Source organism: Carcharhinus amblyrhynchos, chromosome 15 (genome assembly GCF_965287045.1).
Source record: "Carcharhinus amblyrhynchos chromosome 15, sCarAmb.v2.hapA, whole genome shotgun sequence".
NCBI classification, from domain to species: domain Eukaryota; kingdom Metazoa; phylum Chordata; class Chondrichthyes; order Carcharhiniformes; family Carcharhinidae; genus Carcharhinus; species Carcharhinus amblyrhynchos.
Window position 1 is genome coordinate 4,549,387 of NC_137338.1, and position 23,516 is coordinate 4,572,902.

At 44.5% G+C, this 23,516-nt stretch overlaps 1 protein-coding gene across 1 annotated transcript in view; it reads right to left on the reverse strand.

The window, feature by feature from the left end:
• LOC145353037 (stomatin-like) overlaps positions 1 to 23,516 on the reverse strand; it is a 29,088-nt gene that overhangs the window by 4,322 nt on the left and 1,250 nt on the right. The window contains exons 3-6 of the mRNA XM_080203358.1: positions 4,712 to 4,784; positions 4,130 to 4,212; positions 1,541 to 1,744; positions 886 to 1,020 (exon numbers count right to left, since the gene is read on the reverse strand). Coding sequence (XP_080059484.1) covers positions 886 to 1,020; positions 1,541 to 1,744; positions 4,130 to 4,212; positions 4,712 to 4,784 — 495 coding nt within the window. The remainder of the gene's footprint in view (positions 1 to 885; positions 1,021 to 1,540; positions 1,745 to 4,129; positions 4,213 to 4,711; positions 4,785 to 23,516) is intronic.

Consider the following 23,516-nt stretch of genomic DNA (forward strand, 5'->3'; position numbering starts at 1 on the left):
AGGATGTTTCCACTAGTGGGAGAGACGAGAACTAGAACAGTTTTAAAGGAGTGTCCCTTCACTTCATCATTTCTGATGGTGAAGGGACACTCCTTTAAAACTGAGATGAGGAGGAATTTCTTCAGCTAGAGGGTGAATCTGTAGAACTTATTGCCACAGAGGGCTGTGGAGGCCAGGTCATTAAGTATCTTTAAGACATAGATAGATCGGTTATTGATCAATAAGGGGGTCAAAGGTTACAGGGAGAAGGTAGGAGAATGGGGATGAGAATCATACCAACCATGATTGAATGGCAGAGCAAACTCGATGGGCCAAAGGTTTAATTCTGCTCCTATATGTCATGGGCTTAAAGGAGACTTAACCATTTATTGTTTTATTAATTGGATTCAAACTCCCTTCATTTCTGGTATGTGTACGGGACCAGAATGACTGCACGAGGGTTGAATGCTCGACATCATGTTTTAATCCCTTCTCAATTGCCCATCTCAAGGACAGTTATGGATGGGCAATAAACACTGGCCCAGCAAGTGAGACACACATCCCTGGGATGAATTAAAAATATATATTACTTTCGTGTTTCATGGGTAATAAATTTGCTCTTTCTTTCCACTCAAGGAAATGTTGTTTGATTACGTCCTCCCATCATTACGGCTCACGGCTGAAATCGCTAAATGCATTCTGATTTGGGAAAGGCATACTCTTGAGAAAGAGAAATTTGGATCTTTGTTGTCACCAGCTGAGGAGGTCGAATAGAGAGAAGCCAGTTCACCCCTTCCCACCTGGTAATCACGTTTTGATCTTTTTACAGGTGTGTAAGGGTGAAATCCAGCCCCATTATCCCTCCACATTTCCAACATATAACCGAGCAAGACTCGCAGCCCTCACCTTGGCTTTGGCATCCCTTACAGCTTCAGCTTCTGCTGCCATCGCTCTTTGCAATGCCACCGGCAGTCTCACGTCTTTGATTTCCACTCGTTCTACCTTGATTCCCCATCCCTTCGATGCATCAAACAGGTGTTTCTGAGTGCAGGGGTGGGTGGGGGAGCACAAGGAAAAGACAGTCAGGGAAGGACGATGTGGTACAATTGCTGCTCTGCGTTACAGAATGGTCTGAAAAACCTATATACGTATGTAACAGAGAGGTTATAAAACTGAGTGCGTATCTGTGAGTGTTAAAACTGAGAACCTTATAAATAGGGTACAACAATACCAAAAGTGAGACCCCGGTATTGAAAGTGGAGCAGAATGGAGAGTGTTGCACTGATGGTCTTATACAATGTGCAGTAAGACAGTGCTATAGTACTCAATGATACTGAACACCCAGTATCAAGGGTGGAGTAACAGAGGGAGCATTATAAATTATGAACTTTTTACAGAGAGTGGACCATGTTATAGGCAGTATTTTAATTGAGATGTTTAGACTGAGGGTGACGTGCAACAGAGTATTATAAATGGAAAGTCTTGTGCTAGGTTGGAGCGAATTTGTTTGTCCCAACAGTGTATAATTATTTGTCTGGGTAATTGCTTGTTTTGAGTGTACCTCCATCTCCTGTGCCATGTGCTCACGTTCGGTAAGGATGCTCGTCAGGCTCTTGGTGCCCAGCATGTTCCGCAGTGTTGTTTGAGCCAGGAGGTGAGTAACGCTGGCCACATTGATCACGCTGATGACAGACATCACAGGATCAAAGACACGATAGTAGACGATCGCATCCACCATAATTGTGACGGAGTCTTTTGTTAACACCTGCAGGTTAACCATAAAAATGGGTCAACTGTTTGGACCAACAACTGGTAGTTGTGCCTAATGATGGGAGGAGAATCTAGATACTCGATAACTGAATAGATTTTATTTTATTCATTCATAGGATGTGGGTGTCACTGGCGGGGCCAGTATCTATTGTCCTGAACTGAGTAGTTTGTGAGGCCATTTCAGAGTCAACCACATTGCTGTGGCTCTGGTGTCTCATACTGGCCAGACAGGGTAAGGATGGCAGATTTTCGTCCTTAAAAGGCATTAGTGAATCAAATGGGTTTTTACGACAATTGACAATGGTTTTATAATCATTAGACTTTTAATTCTAGATATTCATGGAATTCAAATTTCAACATCTGCTGTGGTGGGATTTGAACCTAGGTCCCCAGAGTCTTAGGATTATGAATCTAGTGACAACACCAGTATATCATTGCTTCCCCTATAGATGCTATAAAAGAAAGATATAGAGTTTAGAGAGAAGAATTTAAGGTGTGATGATGGAGGAAGCTAACCACCAAGAGCTGGGAACTATATTAACCAGAAACACAAAGAAAATGGAACGAATCCTCAAGATTCTCACTAATTTCTACAGGCGCATCATAGAAAATATTCTCTCTGGTTATATCACAACTTGGTATGGCTCCTGCTCTGCCCAAAACCGCAAGGAACCACAAAAGGTCGTGAATGTGGCCCAATCCATCATGCAAACCAGCCTCCCATCCGTTGACTCTATCTACACATACCGCTGTCTTGGAAAAGCAGCCAGCATAATTAAGGACCCCACACACCCCAGAAATATTCTCTTCTACCTTCTTCCGTCGGGAAATGATACAAAAGTCTGAGGCCGCGTACCAACCGGCTCAAAAACAGCTTCTTCTCTGCTGCCATCAGACTTTTGAATGGACCTACCTCACATTAAGTTGATCTTTCTCTACACCCTAGCTGTGAATGTAACACTACATTCTGCACTCTCTCCTTTCCTTCTCTCTGAACAGTATGTTTTGTCTGTATAGCATGCAAGAAACAATACTTTTCACTGCATACTAATACATGTGACAATAATAAATCAAATCAAAGGTAGTCACTCTTGTGCTGCCAGGGAAACAACTGGATCAGTGACATTCCAGATTATACTCTGCAATTGTAAGCATTGATTTTAACAACTTATGTTTATCAAAAGACAGCAAGTAAACTGCCAATAAAATAAGGGGCAGCACAGTGATACAGTGGTTAGCACTGCTGCCTCACAGCTCCAGGGATTCCGGGTTCAACTCCCGTCATGGGTCACTGTCTGTGTGGAGTTTGCACATTCTCCCCGTGTCTGCGTGGGTTTCCTCCCACAGTCCAAAGATGTGCAGGTTAGGTTGACATCAGTGACTCACCTGATGAGGGAGCAGCAGTCCGAAAGCTCATGATTCCAAATAAACCTATTGGGCTTTAACCTGGTGCTGTGAGACTTCTTACAATACAGGAGAAACATGGCTATGGGTATTAAGAGCTGAGCCATAGGATCGGTTGATTCCACTAGAAATTCAATGGGTCCAAACGCTTTTGTCACCAGCGTGCCACAGCAGCAGTACGTACCATCTACAGAATAAACTGCAGCAACTTGCCACAGCCTCCTCAACAGCACGGCCCAACCTGTGACCTCTCTTACCTAGAAGCACTCAGATAAAAAGCACATGAGGAATGCCAGCAATTCCAAGTTCTCCACCAAGTCACGACGCATCCTTCACTGTCACAGGATCAATATCCTGCAAATCTCGATAAATCCACATGGTTTATATTCACATCACAGACTCTAATGGTTCAAGAAGAATAATGATCAGCTCTCCAAGAGGCAACTGCAACGGGTAATAAATGTGTGTCTTGCCATTAAGCAAAGCTTCAATGTTGCTGTATATGTGGACTGGATGCTCTCACCCAGAGCAGCAATTGTGATTCAGTGTGTATTAATGAGATGGGTTACGGAAACGGGGACAGAAATTGCACCCATGTTTCATAGAAACCTACAGTCCACCTTACCCAGCTCCTCCCCCTTGTAACCCTGCACATTTACCATGGCTAATTCACCTAATTTACACATCTTTTAGACATCCTGGGGCAAGTTAGCATGGTCATTCCACCGAACCTGCATATCTCTGTACTGAGAGGGGAAACTGGAGCACCAGGATTAAACCCATGCAGACATGGGAAGAATGTGCAGATTCTGCACAGACAGTGACCCAAGGCTGGAATTGAACGCAGGTCCCTGCCCCTTCACATTCACTTTTACAGATTATGAAGCCAGGTATTCCTCTTTGAGTGGTTAGGTGTTTGTTTTCAGAGGGGGGAATCCACCTCCGCTTCATAACAGAATCAGCTGGTGAGACCTACCTCTTGTGGTGGTACAGAGAATGAGACCGTCCTCAAATCAACAAGGCAAAAGGTATCAGTGCAGGGTATAGTCCAGAAAATGCCTAGGATTAGAAATAAAGTTAATTTGGGAGGGGGGTTTTGAGTAAACAACAGCTGACATTTATGTAGCACTTTAATGTAGCTAGGTCAAAGAGTTAGGTTTGTAGATGCATCTTAGAGGAGAGCCAGAGAGACAAAGAGACTTATGGAAGTAACTGCAGAGCTCGAGACCCAGGCAGTCAGACTTTTGGGTCAAAGGCTGAACAATGAAAACTGAGTTTGCTCAAAAGGCCAGAATTAGAGAACACAGAGATCCTGGAAGATTGTAGAATTGAGGAGAAGGACAAAGATAGGGAGGGGGAAGGCCATAGAGAGAGCTGATCGCAAGGATGAGCACTTTACAACTGAGATGCTGCTGAAAGGGGAGTTGACGCAGATTAGTGAGCGCAGGCAAGACGGGAGGAGATTCATGAGGGAGGAGCATTAACAACAGCATGAACCAGTTGGGCAGAACAGCCTGTCTCTGCACTGTCAATTCTTGCAATGGATTTGAAAACCTACCTGGGCCTTTGGCTCCACCAGGAACAATGCGACCTAATCGAAATATCACAGCTCGTTCATACTCTTTCACAACCTGGAAGGAAAGTTAGACGATTACATGATTATCAACACTTCAGCATTCACAAACAATCTCTCGCTTGCCCATTCACTCTACAAACAACATCTCTGCAATGTTTGTACCAAGAAGGAATTAGAAGAAAACTTTCTTGTTTCTCTAAACCTCATTCCACAGTGTTTTAACTTGTTACCATTATGTCCCTCCCAATATACACATTCACAATCTGTTCCAAGATATTCTTCCAGTTCTATGACCTAGCTGAACAATTCTCCAGCAAGACTGGAGAGTGTTGTAACACTGAGTGTAAATGGTCATGGTGTTACATTCAGCAGGTCCCTGGTGTGACTCCTGTTGCTGCAAAGGCTGATAGCAAGTGCTCTACAGTGTGATAAGTCGCACCAGAGAACACAAAGACATCTCACTAATGTGATCATACAACACGCAAAATGGTTTGGCAGCACAATGGTTATGTCACTGGAAACATGAATTGAAACCCACCACAGAAAACTGGGAAAGATTAAATAAATTCTGGAATAAAAATGATCAAGAATGGTGACCTTGAAGCCACCACAGAAACCCGACAGTGCAGAAGGAAGCCATTTGGGCCATCGAGTCAGCACCAACAACAATCCCATTTAGGCCTCATCCCAGTAATCCCATATATCTAAATCATGAATCCCTCTAACCTACGCATCCTGGGACATTAGGGGGCAATTTACCATAGCCAATGCACCTAACCCGCACAACTTTGAACAGTGGGAGCACCCGGAGGAAACCCACGCAGACATAGGGAGAATATGCAGACTTCACACAGGCAGTAATCCAAGTCAGGAATCGAACCCAGGTCCCTGGAGGTTCAAGGCAGAGTGCTAACCACTATGCCACCCTCAGATAAAACCCTTCTCATTCAGTAATGCCTTTACTTGGTCTGGCCTTTATCTAGTTTCCTACCCACAACAACGGCCTGCACTCTTGTATTCACAATTGACCAGGGTTGTGTGTGGCTGGGATTCTGTGGTCCTAGTGCTGTGAATGGAGATTTGCCTGAGTGCCTAATTCTCTGCCCTCGATGTCAGTGCTGGCGGTCAGATGAGATCAGAGAATTCCAGTCCCCGTCTCAAATATCATGTGAAGTTTGAGTCTGCTCATTTAGGGAAACGTGTTGGAGCAGTTTGGAGGAAGGTCACTAGCTTGACAGACTCTCTTCCACCTTCTTCCAACAGGAAAAAGATACAGAAGTCTGAGGTCACGTACTAACTGACTCAAGAATAGCTTCTTCTCTGCTGCCATCAGACTTTTGAATGGACACATCTCATATTAAGTTGATCTTTTTCTGCACCCTAGCTATGACTGTATCACTACATTCTGCACTCTCTCATTTCTTACTCTATGAACGGTATGCTTTGTCTGTTCAGTGTGCAAGAAAGAATACTTTTCACTCTATACTATTACATTTGTTAATAATAAATCAAATCAAATCAAAAAATGATGCCCAGAATGGTGAATTGTTTTGTGAGGAAACATTAGACAGAATGGGCTTGTTTTCACTGGAGTTTAGAGGAACGAGGGATGAACTGATTGAAATATAAAAGACCCTTGATGGTCTTGACAAGGTGGTTTCCTTTTGTGGTTAGTCTAGAACTAGAGGGCACTGTTTTAAAATTAGGAGTCACCTGTTTAGAGCAGAGCTGAGGGAATTCTTTTCCCCTCAAGAGAGTTATGTGACTTTGGAACTCCCTGGTCAGAAAGCGCTGCAGAAGAGGTCATTGATTATTCTTAAGTGGACGTAGACAGATTCTTGTTAGGCAACGGTATCAAAGGTTATTGGGGTTAGCTGGGAATGTAGAATTTGAAACACAAAACACATCAACCATGATCTTATTGAATGACAGAGCAGGCTTGATGGGCCAAATGGCCTACTTCTGCTCCCCTTTTGCATGTCCATATAAGGTTATTTGACACAGCAAGGATTAATGTGGGACAGGGAAACAGCATTATCCACAGGATGATGTAAAGGGACACATGACCTGAAATTTATAGTCAATTGTGGACTGGACAGAGACCTGAGTAGCAACAAGTATGGAGTTAGCTCATAGCTTGGGCTATTTATGTATATAATTATGAGTTGTTAATTAACCTATCATTTTCAACCATACAGGACTCGAAACCTTTTTGAGGGACCAACTGAACATATGACACTCAACTACAACCAACATCTCAAAGGCAGAAGGGAATGGGGCAATTAGTCCGGCCTTACTCGTAACACCCACACCCTGTCTATACGTACATATTTTGAAAAAACAAACATTCCCCACTTGCTTTTCTTATCTTTTTCTTGACCTCTTCTCTCATTTTCCTATTTTCTCTCTTTTCAATCATACCTGGCGGTTCTATGTGCCTTCTTCTTCAGTTCTTGTTGAGGATATTCTCTTGATTTATCCAGGAAAATCTGACACTTAATTTATTGGTACATAACTCTTCTAAAGTGGAGATAATCTCTGTTTTGACAATATCTCATGGTTGATGTGCAGTATGGAGTGCTCATTTCCCTTTCCACCTCACATCAGGTGGCTCAGTTCTCAACTTTCTGAGATCTTCCCTATTCTAATCCCATGTTTCAATCACTGTTCTAACATTTCCCCTCCCAGCAAAGCCTCAGGTAATTAATCCTGAGGTTCTCCCACATGCTCAGCTCACCCTGACCTAATCTGACGTACATAACTAATTTCAGCATTGCCACTAGTAAAACGTTTCCTAATCTCTTGCTATAAACTATCAGAACACCTCCTCCCCGACAACAGAAAGACTAGGTGTGGGATTAAGAAAATGCATTGCAGGCGGTTCACAGGAGGTTTATGAGTTTGATCCTGACAGCTTAAGTTTTTTTTCTTTCAGAGGGATGTGCGACTTTGGAACTTTCTGCGTCAGAAAGCGATGGTGATGGGGTCATTGGCTATTTTTAAGGTCGAGGTAGATCGATTCTTGTTCCAAGGGAATCAAGGGGATAGATGGGTATGTGGAACGTGAAAGACAAAACAGATCGGCCAGTATATCAGCAGACTCAAAACAAAAAATTCCCCTCATCTCTGTTCTACAAGGGCGATCCCTAATTTTAAAACAGTGTCCCTTAGTTCTGTACTCACCCAGAAAAGGAAACAACCTTTTTAGATGCACCTGGTCCAGACTGTTCAGGATCTTATATACTTCAATTAAGTTTCCCCCTCATTCTTCTAAACTCCAGAGAATTAAGTCACACATTTTAATGGAATTCTCTCCCTAGTTCTCTCCACGTTTCTCTCCTCGTGCAAGATGTGGATTAAATCCTTCCCTGAGCAAGCATAAGAACAGAAGGAGGCCATTCTAGCCCCTTGACCCTGTTCCATCATTTAATCATGATCGTAGCTGCTGTATACTTTAGCTCCATCCACTCATTCTGGTTTTGCAACCTTCAGTACATTTGCCTAACAAAACTCTGTCAATGCCAGTTTTGAAATATTCACTTGATCCTCAACGTCAACACTTTTATTGAGGTGAGAGTCCCAGATTTCTATTGTCCTTTGCGCTAAGATCTGCTAATTTTAACGTTTTGCTCCAGCCCCCACATCCAGAACTCCACGCAACCCCCATGAACATTTAGTCACTTGGTGGCACAGTGACACAATGGTTAGCACTGCTACCTCACAGCTCCAGGGACCTGGGATCAGTCCCCAGCTTGGGTCATTGTCTGTGCAGAGTCTGCATGTTCTCCCTGTATCTGCGTATGATTCCCCCGGGTACTCCCATTTCCGTCCACAATCCGAAAGGCATGCTGATTAGGTGCACTGGCCATGCTAAGTTCTCCCTCAGTCTACCTGAGCAAGCACTGGAGTGTGGCAACTAGGGGATTTTCACACTAACTTCATTGAAATGTTAATGTAAGACTACATGAATATTTAAATTAAACTAATATTTTCTTATCTATTTGATGTCAAATTTCTGTTTGATTCACAATTCTACAGGATGCCTTGCCAATTTCTAAGGCCGATCTCCCAGATTCAACTCTCCATGAAATTGATGCTGTCAAAAATCTTTCCACCAGTGTCTTAATTCGCAATCGCTGACCTTCACACTGGCTCCCAGATAAGTAAAACCACGCTTCAAAATTCTGTTTTCTCAAATTACTCCTTGCGCACCCCCTCTTTATTCTGTAATCATTGGCGACTCGGCCAACATTGTCTACCTCATATGCTGCAGGCGTGGTATATTGGGGAGACCATGCTACAACAACAAGCGAACAGACACCGTGCAGTAATCACCAGGCAGGAGTGTTCCCATCCTGTCAGGGAACACCTCAGCACTCAAGGGCATTCAGCCTCTGATCTTCAGGTAAGCGTTCTCGAATGCGCCTTTCAAGGCACACAATGCAGAATCGCCGAGCAGAGACTGATAGCCAAGTTCTCCAAGCATGACAGTGGCCTCAAATCGGGATCTTAGGTTCATGTCACACTATCTGTAATGTCCACCAGCATTTGGTTTGTTTTTTTTTGATTTATTAATGTCACGTATTAGTATACAGAGAAAAATATTGTTTCTTGCATGCTATACAGACAAAGCATAACGTACATAGGGAAAGAAACGAGAGATTGAAGAATGTAGTGTTACATTCATAGCTAGGGTGTCAAGAAAGATCAACTTAATGCAAGGTAAATCCATTCAAAAATCTGACAGTAGTAGGGAAGAAGCTGTTCTTGAATCAGTTGGTATGTGACCGTAGACTTTTGTATCTTTTTTCTGATGGAAGAAGGTGGAAGAGAGAAGGTCTGGGGTGCGTGGGGTCCTTAAATATGCTGCTGCTTTGTTGAGGCAATGGGAAGTGTAGACGAAGTCAATAGATGGGAGACTAGTTTGTGTGATTGGGTTATATTCATGACCTTTTGGAGTTTCTTGCAGTCTGGGCAGAGCAGGACTCATACCAAGTTATGATACATAGAACATAGAACACTACAGTGCAGAACAGGCCCTTCGGCCCACGATGTTGCGCCGACCAGTTAAAAAACAATGACCCTCTAACCTAAACCAAACCCTTTCCATCCATAAACCTATCCACGGATCTCTTAAACGCCCCCAAACTAGGCGCATCCACAACTGCAGCAGGCAGGGCATTCCAATCCCTCACCACCCTCTGGGTAAAGAACCTACCCCTGACATCCGTCCTATAACTACCACCCCTTAATTTAAAGCTATGCCCCCTCGTGCTAGTTTTCTCCATCCGAGGAAAAAGGCTATCACTGTCCACCCTATCCAAACCTCTGATCATCATATATGTTTCAATAAGGTCCCCTCGCAGCCGCCTTCTTTCTAATGAAAACAACCTCAAATCCCTCAGTCTCTCCTCATAGGACCTCCCCTCCATACCAGGCAACATCCTGGTAAACCTCCTCTGCACCCTCTCCAAAGCCTCCACATCCTTCCTATAATGTGGGGACCAGAACTGCACACAATACTCCAAGTGCGGACGTACCAGAGTTTTGTACAGTTGCAACATGACGCTGAGGCTCTTAAATTCAATCCCCCTACCAATAAACGCCAAGACACCGTATGCCTTCCTAACAACCCTATCTACTTGATTCCCAACTTTCAGGGATCTATGTACACATACACCTAGATCCCTCTGTTCATCCACACTATTCAGAGTCCTACCGTTAGCCCTATACTCTACACATCTATTATTCCTACCAAAGTGAATTACCTCACACTTTTCCGCATTCTGATACAACCAGAAAGAATGTTTTCTAGGGTGCATTTGTAGAAGTTGATGAGAGTCATAGCTGACATGCCAAATTTCCTTGGTCTTCTGAGAAAGTAGAGGCGTTGGGGGGCTTTCTGAATTAGTATCGGCATGGGGGGACCAGGACAGGTTATTAGTGATTTGGACACTTAAACATTTGAAGCTCTCAACCGTTTCTACTTTGTCTCCATTGGTGTAGACAGGGATATGTTCTCCACTAAGCTTCCTGAAGTCAATGACAGTCTCCTTTGTTTTGTTGACATGAGCGAGAAATTTTTGTTGCGGCACCAGTTCACCAGATTCTCTACCTCATTCCTGTACTCTGTCTCGTCATTGCTAGAGATGCGTCCCACTACGGAGGTGTTGTCAGCAAACTTGAAAATCAAATTGGAGGGGTATTTGGCCACACAGTAATAAGTGTATAAAGAGTATAGTAGGGGGCTGAGAACACAGCCTTGTGGGGCACCAGTGTTGAGGATGATCGTGGAGGAGGTGTTGTTGCCTATCCTTACTGATTGTGGTCTGAGAGTTAGGAAGTTCAGGATCCAGTCACAGAGGGAGGAGCCAAGGCCCAGGCCATGGAGTTTGGAGACGAGTTTTGTGGGAATAATGGTGTTGAAGGCTGAGCTGTAATCAATAAATAGGAGTCTGACATAGGTGTTTTTGTTATCTAGGTGTTCCCGGGTTGAGTGCAGGGCCAAGGAGATGGTGGTAGGCAAACTGTAATGGCTCCAGGTAGTCTGAGGCTGGAATTGATTTGTGCCATGACTAACCTTTCGAAGCACTTTGGAATGATGGACGTCAGAGCCACTGGATGATAGTCATTAAAGCACGCTGCTTGGTTTTTCGTAGGATGAGTCACCTTCTTAAAGCATATAGGAACCTCACATTGTTGTAAAGAGAGGTTGAACATTTAACCTGGGCTTGCAAAATCCTACTTACTGTCTTGACTTGAGGCAATTCATACCTCTTTAACCTGTCATTATTGCTCTCACCACTCGCACCCTGTATCTGTAAAGGCTTGATTACCTGAAAAGACTCACATTCCAACCATTATCTTGCAATTATGTATCTATATATGCCGTGTTTGTGAACCCACCTTTCCAATTACCTGATGAAGGAGCAGCACTCCGAAAGTTCGTGATTCCAAATAAACCTGTTGAACTTTAACCTGGTGTTGAGAGACTTCTTTCTGTATTCTCCATCAGCCCTGAACCATCTCAGATCTCTCCGCTGCTCTAGTTCTGAGCTATTGAACATTGCCAATGTTAATTGTTCTGTCATCGTTGGCCGTGCTGTCAGCTACCTGGGCTCTCAAGCTCTGGAAATTCTTTGACAAACCTCTCTGCCTCTCTGCTGTCCAACTTTAAGACATCCTGTAAGTCTACCTCCTTGACCAGTTTTTGGTCATTCACCCTATTTGGTTCAGTGCCAAATTTTATATTACTATGTTGCTGCGAAACACCTCAGGACATTTTACTATATTGAGGACACTTTCTAAATATAAGTGGCTGATGAGTCAAGAATGCTGCCCTTGATTTATTAAGTTACTTGTTGGATGACTGCCCTACCACGCTGTCCACGCTTGTGAGCCTGTCATTTCCAATAGAGGCTGTCATTCTAACTGAGATGGCAACTGTCTGGTTGATAACTCAGTGTTCCTGACCTGGATGATCATACCCCCTTGGGGACGTGTGTGGGTGGTGGGGGGAGAAGGGGACGGATACAGTTAATTTCACAACACATCCGTTATTTAACTTGATGGTTGAATAGATTCAAGAGGCTGATTAGTCTCCTCTCCTGTGTCCTTTCACTTCCACCTCCTGCAGACATTTGTGAATCGGTTGGGTTTTTCTTTGGATTCATGGCCACTTTTACTGACCCAGTTTTTCAGGTGATGTATTCAATGGGAAACTGAATGAGTACATTAGTCGGAAAGATACAGAAGGACACACTCTTGGAGTGGGATTTATGTGGAGCAGCTCTGACATCTATCATTATGAAGTGCTTCGAAAGGTTAGTCATGGCATGAATCAATTCCAGCCCCCTGGACTACCTGGATCCACTACAGTTTACCTACCGCCATAACAGGTCCACAGTAGACACCATTTCCCTAGCCCTGCACTCAACCCTGAAACGCCTAGATAACAAAGACACCTATGTCAGACTCCTATTTATTGAATACAGCTCAGCCTTCAACACCAATATTCCCACAAAACTTATCTCCAAATACTGTGGCCTCGGCCTCGGCATTTTATCTGCGACTGGATCCTGAACTTCCTCACTCACAGACCACAATCAGTAAGGATGGGCAACAACATTGCCTCCACAATCATTCTAAACACCAGTGCCCCACAAGGCTGTGTTCTCAGCCCCTTACTTTACTACTTATACACCAATAACTGTGCGGCCAAATTCCTCTCCAATTCAACGTTCAAGTTAGCTGATGACACCACCGTAGTGGGTCGGATCTCAAATAACGACGAGACAGAGTACAGGAATAAGGTAGAGAATCTGGTGAACTGGTGCAGCAACAATCCCTCCCTCAATGTCAACAAAATGAAGGAGATTGTCATCGACTTCAGGAAGCGTAGAGGAGAACATGTCCCTGTCTACAACAATGAGGATGAAGTAGAAAGGGTCGAGAGCTTCAAGTTTTTAGGTGTCCAGATCACCAACAACCTGTCCTGGACCCCCATCCTGACACTATAGTTAAAAAAGTTCACCAATGCCTCTACTTTCTCAGAAGACTAAGAAAATTTGGCATGTCAGTTATGACTCTCACTAACCTTTATAGATGCGCCATAGAAAGCATTCTTTCTGGTTGAATCGCAACTTAGTATGGCTCCTGCTCTGCCCAAGACTGCAAGGATCAACAAAAGGTTGTGAATGCAGCCAAACCCATCACGCAAACCAACCCCCCCCCATCCATTGACTCTGTCTACACTTTCCACTGCCTTGGCAAAGCGGCCAGTATAATTAAGGACCCCATGCATCCTGGGCATCGTCTCTTCCACCTTCTTCCTTTGGGAAAAAGATACAAAAGTCTGAGGTCACGTACCAACCAACTCAAGAACAGCTTTTTCCCTGTTGCTGTCAAACTTTTGAATGGACTTATCTTGCATTAAGTTGATCTTTCTCTGCACCCTAGTTATGACTGTAATACTATATTCTGCATTCTCTCATTCCCTTCTCTATGAATGGTATGTTTGTCTGTATAGTGTGCAAGAAACAATACTTTTCACTGTAAACACATGTGACAGCAATAAATCAAATCACATCAATACTGGCATTTGGTTTGAAAGGCCTGTTGGTTTGTTTTATAATATACTCATAAATTTAGCCTTTAAGGAAGAATGTGAAGGCATGACAAAGATTGAGGGGCAGTTCGAAAGAAGTGTCACAGGAATGTGGAACTTCAGTTCTGAGGATTGATTGGAGAGGCTGGGCCTGTTGTCCTCAGAGAAGAGAAGGTTGACAGGAGATTTGATAGGGGTATTCAAAAATCATGAGGGTGCCTGGACAGAGTAGGCAAGCAGAAACTGCTCCAACTAGTGGGAGCATCAAGAAGCAGACGGCACCAGTTTAAGGTGATTGGTGAAGGAAGTAAAGAAGACACAAGGAAAATACATTTTGGCACAACAAAAGGTTAGGATCTGAAATGCACTCCTTGTGATTGTATGGAGGCAGGATCAGCAGAGGCATTCAAAAGAGAATTGGATTGTTACCTGAAAAGGAAAAAAAAGTAGGACTACAGGGAAAAGACAAGGGAGCTGGTGGAGCAAATAGGCCAAATGGCCTCATTCTGTGCCGTTTTATGATTCTATCGAGGGATAGTTTAGCATTGATCATTGGGAAATGATTGAGATGGAAAATGTGGGGTGATCAATGGTAATGTCACTAGCCTGATTATCCAGAGGCCCAGGCTGATATTCTATGAGTCATGGGTTCAAATCACACCATGGCGGCAGGTGGAACTTAAGAATCATAGAATGCCCACAGTGCAGAAGAAGGCCATTCGGCCCATCGAGTCTGCACTGACCACAATCTCATCCAGGCCCGATTCCTGTAACCCCACATATCTACCCTGTTAATCCAGACACTAGAGTCAATTTAGCATGGCCAATCAACCTGCACATCTTTGGACTGTGAGGGGAAACTCACGCAGACACAGGGAAAATGTGCAAACTCCACACAGACAGTGAACCAAGGCCGGATTGAACCCAGGACCTTGGCGCTGTGAGACGGCAGTTCTAACCACTGTGTCACCGTGCCGCCACGATTAAATTTACAGTAGGGTCATACAGGGTAAATGGTAGGACTCTGAACAGTGCGGTTGAACAGAGGGATCTGGGAATACAGGTACAGAATTCCCTAAAAGTGACGTCACAGGTGGATAGGGTCGTAAAGAGTGCTTTTGGTACACTGGCCTTTATAAATCGGAGTATCGAGTATAAAAGCTGGAGTGTTATGGTAAGGCTTGTATAAGGCTGAATTTAGAATATTGTGTACAGTTCTGGTCACCTAGTTACAGGAAGGGTGTAAATAAGGTTGAAAGTGTGCAGAGAAGGTTCACAAGGATGTTGCCGGGACTTGAGAAGGTGAGTTACAGAGAGAGATTGAATAGGTTAGGACTTTATTCCCTGGAGCGTAGAAGAATGAGGGGAGATTTGATAGAGGTGTACAAGATTTTGATGGGTATAGATAGAGTAAATGCAAGCAGGCTTTTTCCACTGAGGCTAGGGGTGAAAAAAAACAGAGGGCATGGGTTAAGGGTGAAAGGAGAAGAGTTTAAAGGGAATACTGGGGGGGGATTCTTCACGCAGAGAGTGCTGGGAGTGTGGAATGAGCTGCCGGATAAAGTGGTAAATGCGGGGTCACTTTTAACTTTTAAGAAAAACTTGGACAGGATCACGGATGAGAGGGGTGTGGAGAGATATGGTCCAAGTGCAAGTCAGTGGGACGAGGCAAAAAAATGGTTCGGCACAGACAAGAAGGGCCAAAAGGCCTGTTTCTGAGCTGTAATTTTCTATAGTTTCTATGGTCATCATGCCCAATATGGTGATTATGACAATCACTGACTGCTTTACTCACGCCCTTTCAGGAAGGAAATCTGCCATCCTAACGTGTCTACTCTACATGTGACTCCAGACTCACGGCAATGTGGTTGACTCTTAAATGCCCTCTGAAGTGGCCTAACAAGCCACTCAGTTCAAGGACAATTAGGGATTGGCAACCAATGCTGGCTTTGCCAGCAATGCCCACATCCCATGAAGGAATAAAGGAAAAACAAATTGACTGAGTGAATCATTGGCCGTTAGACTGCTTCTTGCTTCCAACTCAAGCTCAGCTAGATGAGAAATGAATGAGTCCCTTGTGTCAGACAACAAGATGACATCTGCACGGTCAATAAGAAAGACTTGCATTTATCAGACTTGTGTTTGACAATGAGCTTTTTGTGTCTCAGAAACGTCGCAACACCCTTCGCTTTCATTAATTTTAATATAGATAAATGTGAGGTAGTTTTTTCTGAGGCAAGTACAATAAAATCACAAAATCCTTGGAAAATTCAGAGTCTAAATCTATTTGTGCAGTAAAGTGTACAGATAGACAAATCATTAAAAGTAACAACAGATTCATGTTTTTTAAAAAAACAAAACCCAGAATCACAGAATCCCTACAGTGCAGAAAGAGACCAATCGGCCCATCGAGTCTGCACCGACTCTCTCCAGTGGCCCATCCTACCCAGACCAAATCCCTGTAACCCCACATACTTATGCTACTAATCCCTCTAACCTACACATCTTGGGACACTAAGATGCAATTTAGCATCGCCAATTCACCTAACGTGCACATCTTTGGACTGCGAGAGGAAACCGGAGCATCCAGAGGAAACTCATGCAGACATGGGGAGAATGTGCAGACTCCACACAGACAGTCATCCAAGGCCGTAATTGAACCTGGGTCCCTGGCGCAATGAGGCAGCAGTGGCAACCACTGTCACACCGTACAGAGACAGAGAGAATTGAAGAGCTGAGAAGTTCTTTTAAATGGAAAGATTAAAAATAGAAAAGTCTTTGACCAAAAACACTGGGCAGGATTTTCTGGCCCCGAATGTGGCAGACATCGTCATGGGTGGGGAGGGAAAATTTGGTGAAAGACCAAAGGTCAATTGGCTCTTCAAACTTTCCCATCCTGTCCACAATAGTTGTTGGAGTAGGAAGATCCCACACATTAACTCCTGTTTCTCTCTCCACAGATGCTGTTTGACTGTTGGGTACTTTTAGTATTTTCTGTTTTTACTTCTGATTTCTGGCAGCTGCAATATTTTGCTTTGGTGTTGTGTGAAGATATGCTAAACCTGTGTAGGGATTTGGTCTGCCTGTTGTGAATGATTGCTGTCCCTATTATAAACCAGAATACAGAAGCATTGGAAAAGCTGCAAGCAACATTTGGAAGGATAATGATGAATGGGATGGATAGGATAGAGGTGGAGAGACTCTTCCCGCTAGGACTAGGACTAGGGGGCACAGCCTCAAGATAAAGGGGAGGCGGTTTAGAACGGAGTTGAGGAGGAACTTCTTCACTCAAAGGGTGGTGAATCTCTGGAATTCTCTGCCCATTGAAGTGGTGGAGGCTGCCTCGCTAAATATTTTTAAGAAGCGGGTTGATGGGTTCTTGATAAGAGAGGGGATTAAGGGTTATGGGGAGAGGGCGGGAAAGTGGAACTGAGCCACGACAGATCAGCCATGATCTTATTGAATGGCGGGGCAGGCTCGAAGGGCTAGATGGCCTACTCCTGCTCCTATTTCTTATGTTCTTATTATGTAATACCACAACTGAGGAGTTATACAGTGTCTCAATTCTGGCTATCCGAAAACCAGCTATGTCCAAAACCTGGGCAATTTCCTAAATTGTGAAGCGTGAATTTAAATTCATATTAAACGAGTAAAATAACTCACCAGCTTTTTTGACGGGGGGGCTGCACTGGCACGGACTGAGTACTGGCTTTGGGGGCCTAGGCATTTCCCACGCTCTGAGTGGTCTGAACGGCCCTGGACCCCAAGCCCACCAAGCTTGACCTCATCTGCCCCACTGAACCTAGCCCAAACCACCGATCCGAAAAATGATTCTGAGAAACAGCTGGCACAGACTCGGTCCCGAGGCTGCCGTTTTTGAGGCACTGTGCCTGTGTGTACATCTCTTCACAGCGTAAGTGGGAGAAAACATTTCCAGGAGTTGGAGGGTCAGTAACCAGAAAGCTCAGATTTAAAAGTAGCGCGTGCAGTTGTGGTCGGCTCACTATAGAAAGTGACTGCATTAGAGGGATTAAGAGGGAATTCACCAGGATACTGCCTGGGGTGGAGCATTTGAGCTATAAGGAGAGATTTGGATTGTTTTCTTTGCGGGGGGGGGTGGGGGGGGGCACATCTTTGAGGTGTATAATATTATGAGGGGTATTGACTGGGTGAGTAGGAAGGAGTCGTTCACCATGAGGGGTCAACCACAAGGGGCGTGCTTTTAAGGAGAGGAGCAGGGGATTTAGAGGGGATTTGAAAAAAAAAATCATGCAGAGCGTGGCAGGAATCTGGAATGCGCTGCCTGAGAAGGTAGTGGACGCCGGAAACCTTACAACCTTTAGAAAGCAAAAAGAGAAAACGCTGGAAAATCTCAGCAGGCCTGGCAGTATTTGTAAGGAGAGAGAAGAGCTGACGTTTTGAGTCCGGATGATCCTTTGTCAGGGGGTCAGATTTGTCACGGGTTTCAGATGTCAGCATCTGCAGCAATTTGCTTTTAAACCTTTAGGAAGCATCCGGATGAGCGCTTGAAATATCGTAACATTCAAGGATATGGGACAAAGTGCGCAACTTCAGTGGTAGTTATTGTCGGTGCAGACACAATGGGCCGAAGGGTCTTTTCTGCACTGGATGTCTCTACGACTAGGGTAAACCAGGTGGCAAATTCCAAACACATTCTAAACCAAGAACATTTTGCTCATGTCCTCTCTAACCCTTCTACTAATCACCTTAACTCTGTGGCCCCTGGTAATTGATTCCTCAGCAAGGGGAAACAGGATATTCCTGTCTACTGTATTTAGATCCTTCATCATCTTGTACACCTCAATGAAGTCACCCCTCAGCCTCCTCAGTTCCAAGGAGGAAAAAACCCAAGCCTATCCGATCTTTCCTCATAGCCGCAATTTTCAAGCCCTGGCAACACTCCTGTAAATCTCCTCTGTACTCTCTCCAGAACAATAATGTGGCAACTGGAACAGAGATGCCTCGATAGGAAGCAAGAGAGGTGAAACCACAAATGAAATTTGAATACAAACACGTGGAGGGACGTGCGTCCTACCTAGAGTTCATAGAATGTATTGTGGTGACATACATTGTAAATTAATCAGATAAACAATATTTCTTTGTGGATTGGCTTGAAGCCAGTGCACCCGATGAATTGATTTCCTGTTGAGCTAAATTAGTTCAATTAGCTTTCTTTTCAACAAGTAAGAAAGCAATTATTACACAGTTTAGCCTGCAATGGGCTAATCTGAAAACAATTTGAGACAGAAAAACTGGCACTTAGATAGCACCTTTTGGGCCCCTCACTGTTTATCTACAACCAATCAGTGCATTTTGAAAATGGAATCACTGTTGTAATGTGGAAAACATGCAAAGCTCCCACAAACAGCAATGGAATAAATGAGCTGGTATCCTGTTTTAATAATGTTGATTCAAAGATAGATATTGGCCAGGCACAACGGAGAACTCTCCTGTTCCTCTTTGAAATCGTGCTACCACTCTGGGGTGGCACAGTGATTAGCACTGCCGCCTCACAGCACTCACCTGATGAAGGAGCAGTGCTCCAAAAGCTAGTGGCTTGTGCTACCAAATAAACCTGTTGGACTTTAACCTGGCGTCGCGAGATTTCTTACTGCGTTTACCTCAGTCCAACGCCGGCATCTCCACATCATGCCTCACAGTGCCAGGAACCCGGGTTCAATTCCCACCTTGGGTCACTGTTTCTGCGGAGTCTACACAAGCTCACCGTGTAAGCAAGAGTTTCCTCCAGGTGCTCCGGTTTCCTCCCACAGTCTGAAAGACGTGCTGGTTAGGTGCACTGGCCTCCCTCAGTTTACCCAAACAGGCTCCAGAATATGGTGACTAGGGGATTTTTGCAGCAACTTCTTTGCAGTGTTAATGTAAGCCTACTTGTGACAATAAAAAATAAATAAATATTTCACATCCGCCGAGAGGGCAGATGGAGACACTTCAACCAAAAGGGGCATGCATCTCTGACAATGTAGCACTCCCATAGGGCTGAATTATAGAGTCATAGAGGTTTACAGCATGGAAACCGGCCCTTCAGCCCAGCTTGTCCATGCCTCCCTTTATTTTATAAAACCCCTCAGCTAATCCCAATTGCCCGCATTTGTCCCATATCCCACTATACCCATCTTACAAATGCATATGACTGGCATTTAGATTGGAGTGTTAGCCTTGTCTTAGCCTTGATTTTGTGCTCAAGCCTCTGAAGTAGGCCTTAGACTCACAAATATTTGACCCCGAGGTCACTAACATAGCTAAGTCTGACAGTATATCCCGATAACTGTTTCCAACCCTTATCTCTTGTCCTTTTGCAAGGATCATGATTGAAGATTGTGTGTATTAATGCACCACGGTGCTATCACCCCTAACTCTTGAATCAGAAAGTTGCGGGTTCAAGTACCCCAGAGACTGGAGTGTCTGACACAGTTGGTGCCAGTACTGAGGGAGTGCAGCACTGCCAGATGTCCAATCTTCACAGGAGACATTAAACCCAGGCCATATGTGTACTCCTTCTGGTGATCCCAAAATATCCCATGGTTCTATTTTGAATAGTGGCAAAGTTATTCCTTCCAGGATCCTGGCAAATATTCATTCCTCAACCAACAGCTAAGAGTAGATCAGCTGGCCAATATCACATTATCACTGTGGATACTAGCTGTTCACAAACACACTGCCTCATTTCCAACATCACTGAACTGGCGATGTTTCAGAAAAACAATATTTCATTTGTTATAGTAAGTTTTGGGATCCTGAAATCATCAAATGCTTAAAAACACGGATTCCTTTTGTGAGCCCAGCAATTGATAGTTGGAAAATTAATAAGCAAGTGAGCGGAGGCCGACATTGTCCATACCTATAGGTAGGACGGCACAGTAGTTAGCACTGCTGCCTCACAGTGCCAGGAATCCAGGTTCCACTCCGGTTTTGGGTGACTGTCTGTCTGGAGTCTGCACACTCTTCCCCTGCTTACCTGGGTTTCCTCCAACAGTCTGAAGATGTGGGGGTTAAATGGATTAGCCGTGTTAAAATTGTCCCTTTGTGTCCGAAGGTGTGGAGGTTAAGCGGATCAGCTATGGTAACGACACGGGGTTATGAGGATAGGGTGGTGGGGTGTGGACCTGGGTAAGATGCTCTTTCCGAAAGTCAATGCAGACTCAATGGGTTGAATGGCCTCCTTCGGCACTATAGGGATTCTACGGTACAGATTGTGGAGAAAGGCTCAGTGGACAGGAACTAGGCAGGATTTTAACCCTCATCCCACGATCAGCCATGCCACATCCAATATTTCCAGTACGACTACAAATTAGATTAAATTATGCAGAACAGATCAGTGAGTGAACCTGGTTACGGTTCAGCTCCAAATTGACTGAACAGTTACTTATGAGTCACTGGGGAAAGCCTTGTAATTTAATTGATTGCGAGTAGACCTCTCGTGCCAGTGCTTTTCAAAGATAGAAATCGGATCTCTATAGTGCTCTTCGTGACCTTGATCCTTCTTAAGCGGTTCACAGTAAACAAATCACTCTTTGAGCCAAAGAAAGAAACAGAGATACCAGTGTGGGTCACAGATAAGATTTTTGATCTGGCTACAGCTTCCCTTGAAGTCTGGTCGCTGTTATAGTGCAGGAAAACACAGCTGTCAGTTTGTGCACAGCAAGATCTCACAATCAGTGATGTGAGAAATGACCAAACAAATCTGTTCTAGTGATGACACTCGAGGGCCTCATTGAGCAAACTGAGAGAGGCAGACCATAACTAAAAGGTTGCTTTTCTCTTTCAGGAAGCTTGAAGGGTGGCATGATGGCACTGTCATTAATACTGCTTCCTCGCAGCGTCAGGGACTTGGGTTCGATTCCGGCCTTGGGTGACTGTGCGGCGTTTGCACATTCTCCCCATAACTGCGTGGGTTTCCTCCCACACTCCAAAGATATGCGGATTAGGTGGATTGGTCATACAATTTAGCCCTTTAGTGTCCGGGAGATTTGCAGGATAAAAATGCGGGATTACATGGATAGGGTCTGGGTGGGATTGGGTCAGTGCAGGTTTGATGGGCCAAATGGCCTCCTTCTGCACTGTGGGGATTCTATGATTCTTCTGTAAGCAGGAGGAGGCCATTTAGTCCCTCAAGCCTGTTGCACTATACAACGAGATCAGGTTAATGAGTATTTCAACTCCATGCATCTGCCTGGCCCTCATGTAGTTTTATGGTCTTGTCAGCGCATTGACTGATATTCTGACCTGCATCCTCTCCGTGTATAAGCACACGCTGACCCCTGGACTGTCTCCCAATAAGCTCAGTGCTGTGGACTGTTCAACTATGTGGGATGCATCACACAGCTTAACCATGGAATAATTCAGCACAAGAGGCCATTCAGCCCATCATCCCTGCATCAGCTCTTTGGAAGAGCAATTTAATCAATTCCACCCGATTCTCTTCAAATTCTCTTTCAAAAGTTATGATTCATCATCCAACAGTCTTTCAGGCAGTGCATTCCAGGTCAACTCACCACTTCAACCATGACTAAATGGCAGAGCAGACCTGATGGGCTTAGCTCTGCTCCTACGTCTTATGATCTTAAAGAAATGTTAGCCTCTGGTTCTAGCAGTTTTAAATCTGTGTTCACCCTTTCACATATCTTTTGTCCTCCCTTCTATTACTGCCTCTGCACTTCTTTAAAACCTGCAATAGCTGCAACCTCTAAAGTTTATTTATTTATCAGTCACAAGTAGGCTTACATTAACACTGCAATGAAGTTACTGTGAAAATTCCCTGGTCGCCACACTCCGACACTGTTTGGGTACAGAGGGAGATTTTAGCACGGCCAATGCACCTAACCTGCTTGTCTTGTGGACCAGAGGAGGAAACCGGAGCACCCGGAGGAAACCCATGCAGACACGGGGAGAACATGCAAACTCCATACAGACAGTGGCCCAAGTTGGGAATTGAACCTGGGTCCCTGGCGCTGTGAGGCAGCATGTGTGCCACCATGCCACCCATGTGGCTGTGACTTGAAACATTTCTCTCTTCTGAGTCTTCTGGGTATTTCCAGCATTTTCTGTTCTTTATTCAGATTTACAGCATCCTCAGTGGTTTTGCTTCTATATCCAATTACTGGCTCTTCTGCCTAATGGAAGTAGCGGGTTCTTCCCGATTTACTCCATCAAAATGACTCTGATTTTCAAATGCTTGAAAATGCTTTCACACGTGCTTTTCACATCTTCTTTTAACTCTTCCCTCCTTTCAGCAGAACAATCGCAGATACTACAGTCTCTCCACATATCTGAAGTCCCTCATCCCTGGCACCATTTGTTCATGGAATGTGGGTGTTGCTAACTGGGCCAGCATTTATTACCCATCCCTGATGGCAATTAAGAGTCAACCACATTTGCTGTGGGTCTGGAGTCACATGTAGGCCAGACCAAGTAAAGAAGGCAGATTTCCTTCACGAGTGGACACTGGTGAACCAGATCATTGTGGCACAGTGGTTAGCACTGTCGCCTCAGAAGCGCCAGGGACCCAGGTTCGATTTCCGGCCTGGGTCACTGTCTGTGTAGAGTCTGCACATTCTCCCTGTGTCTGTGTGGGTTTTCTCCCACGGTCCGAAAGACATGCTAGTTAGGTGGATTGGCCATGTGAAATTCACCGGTGTGTGG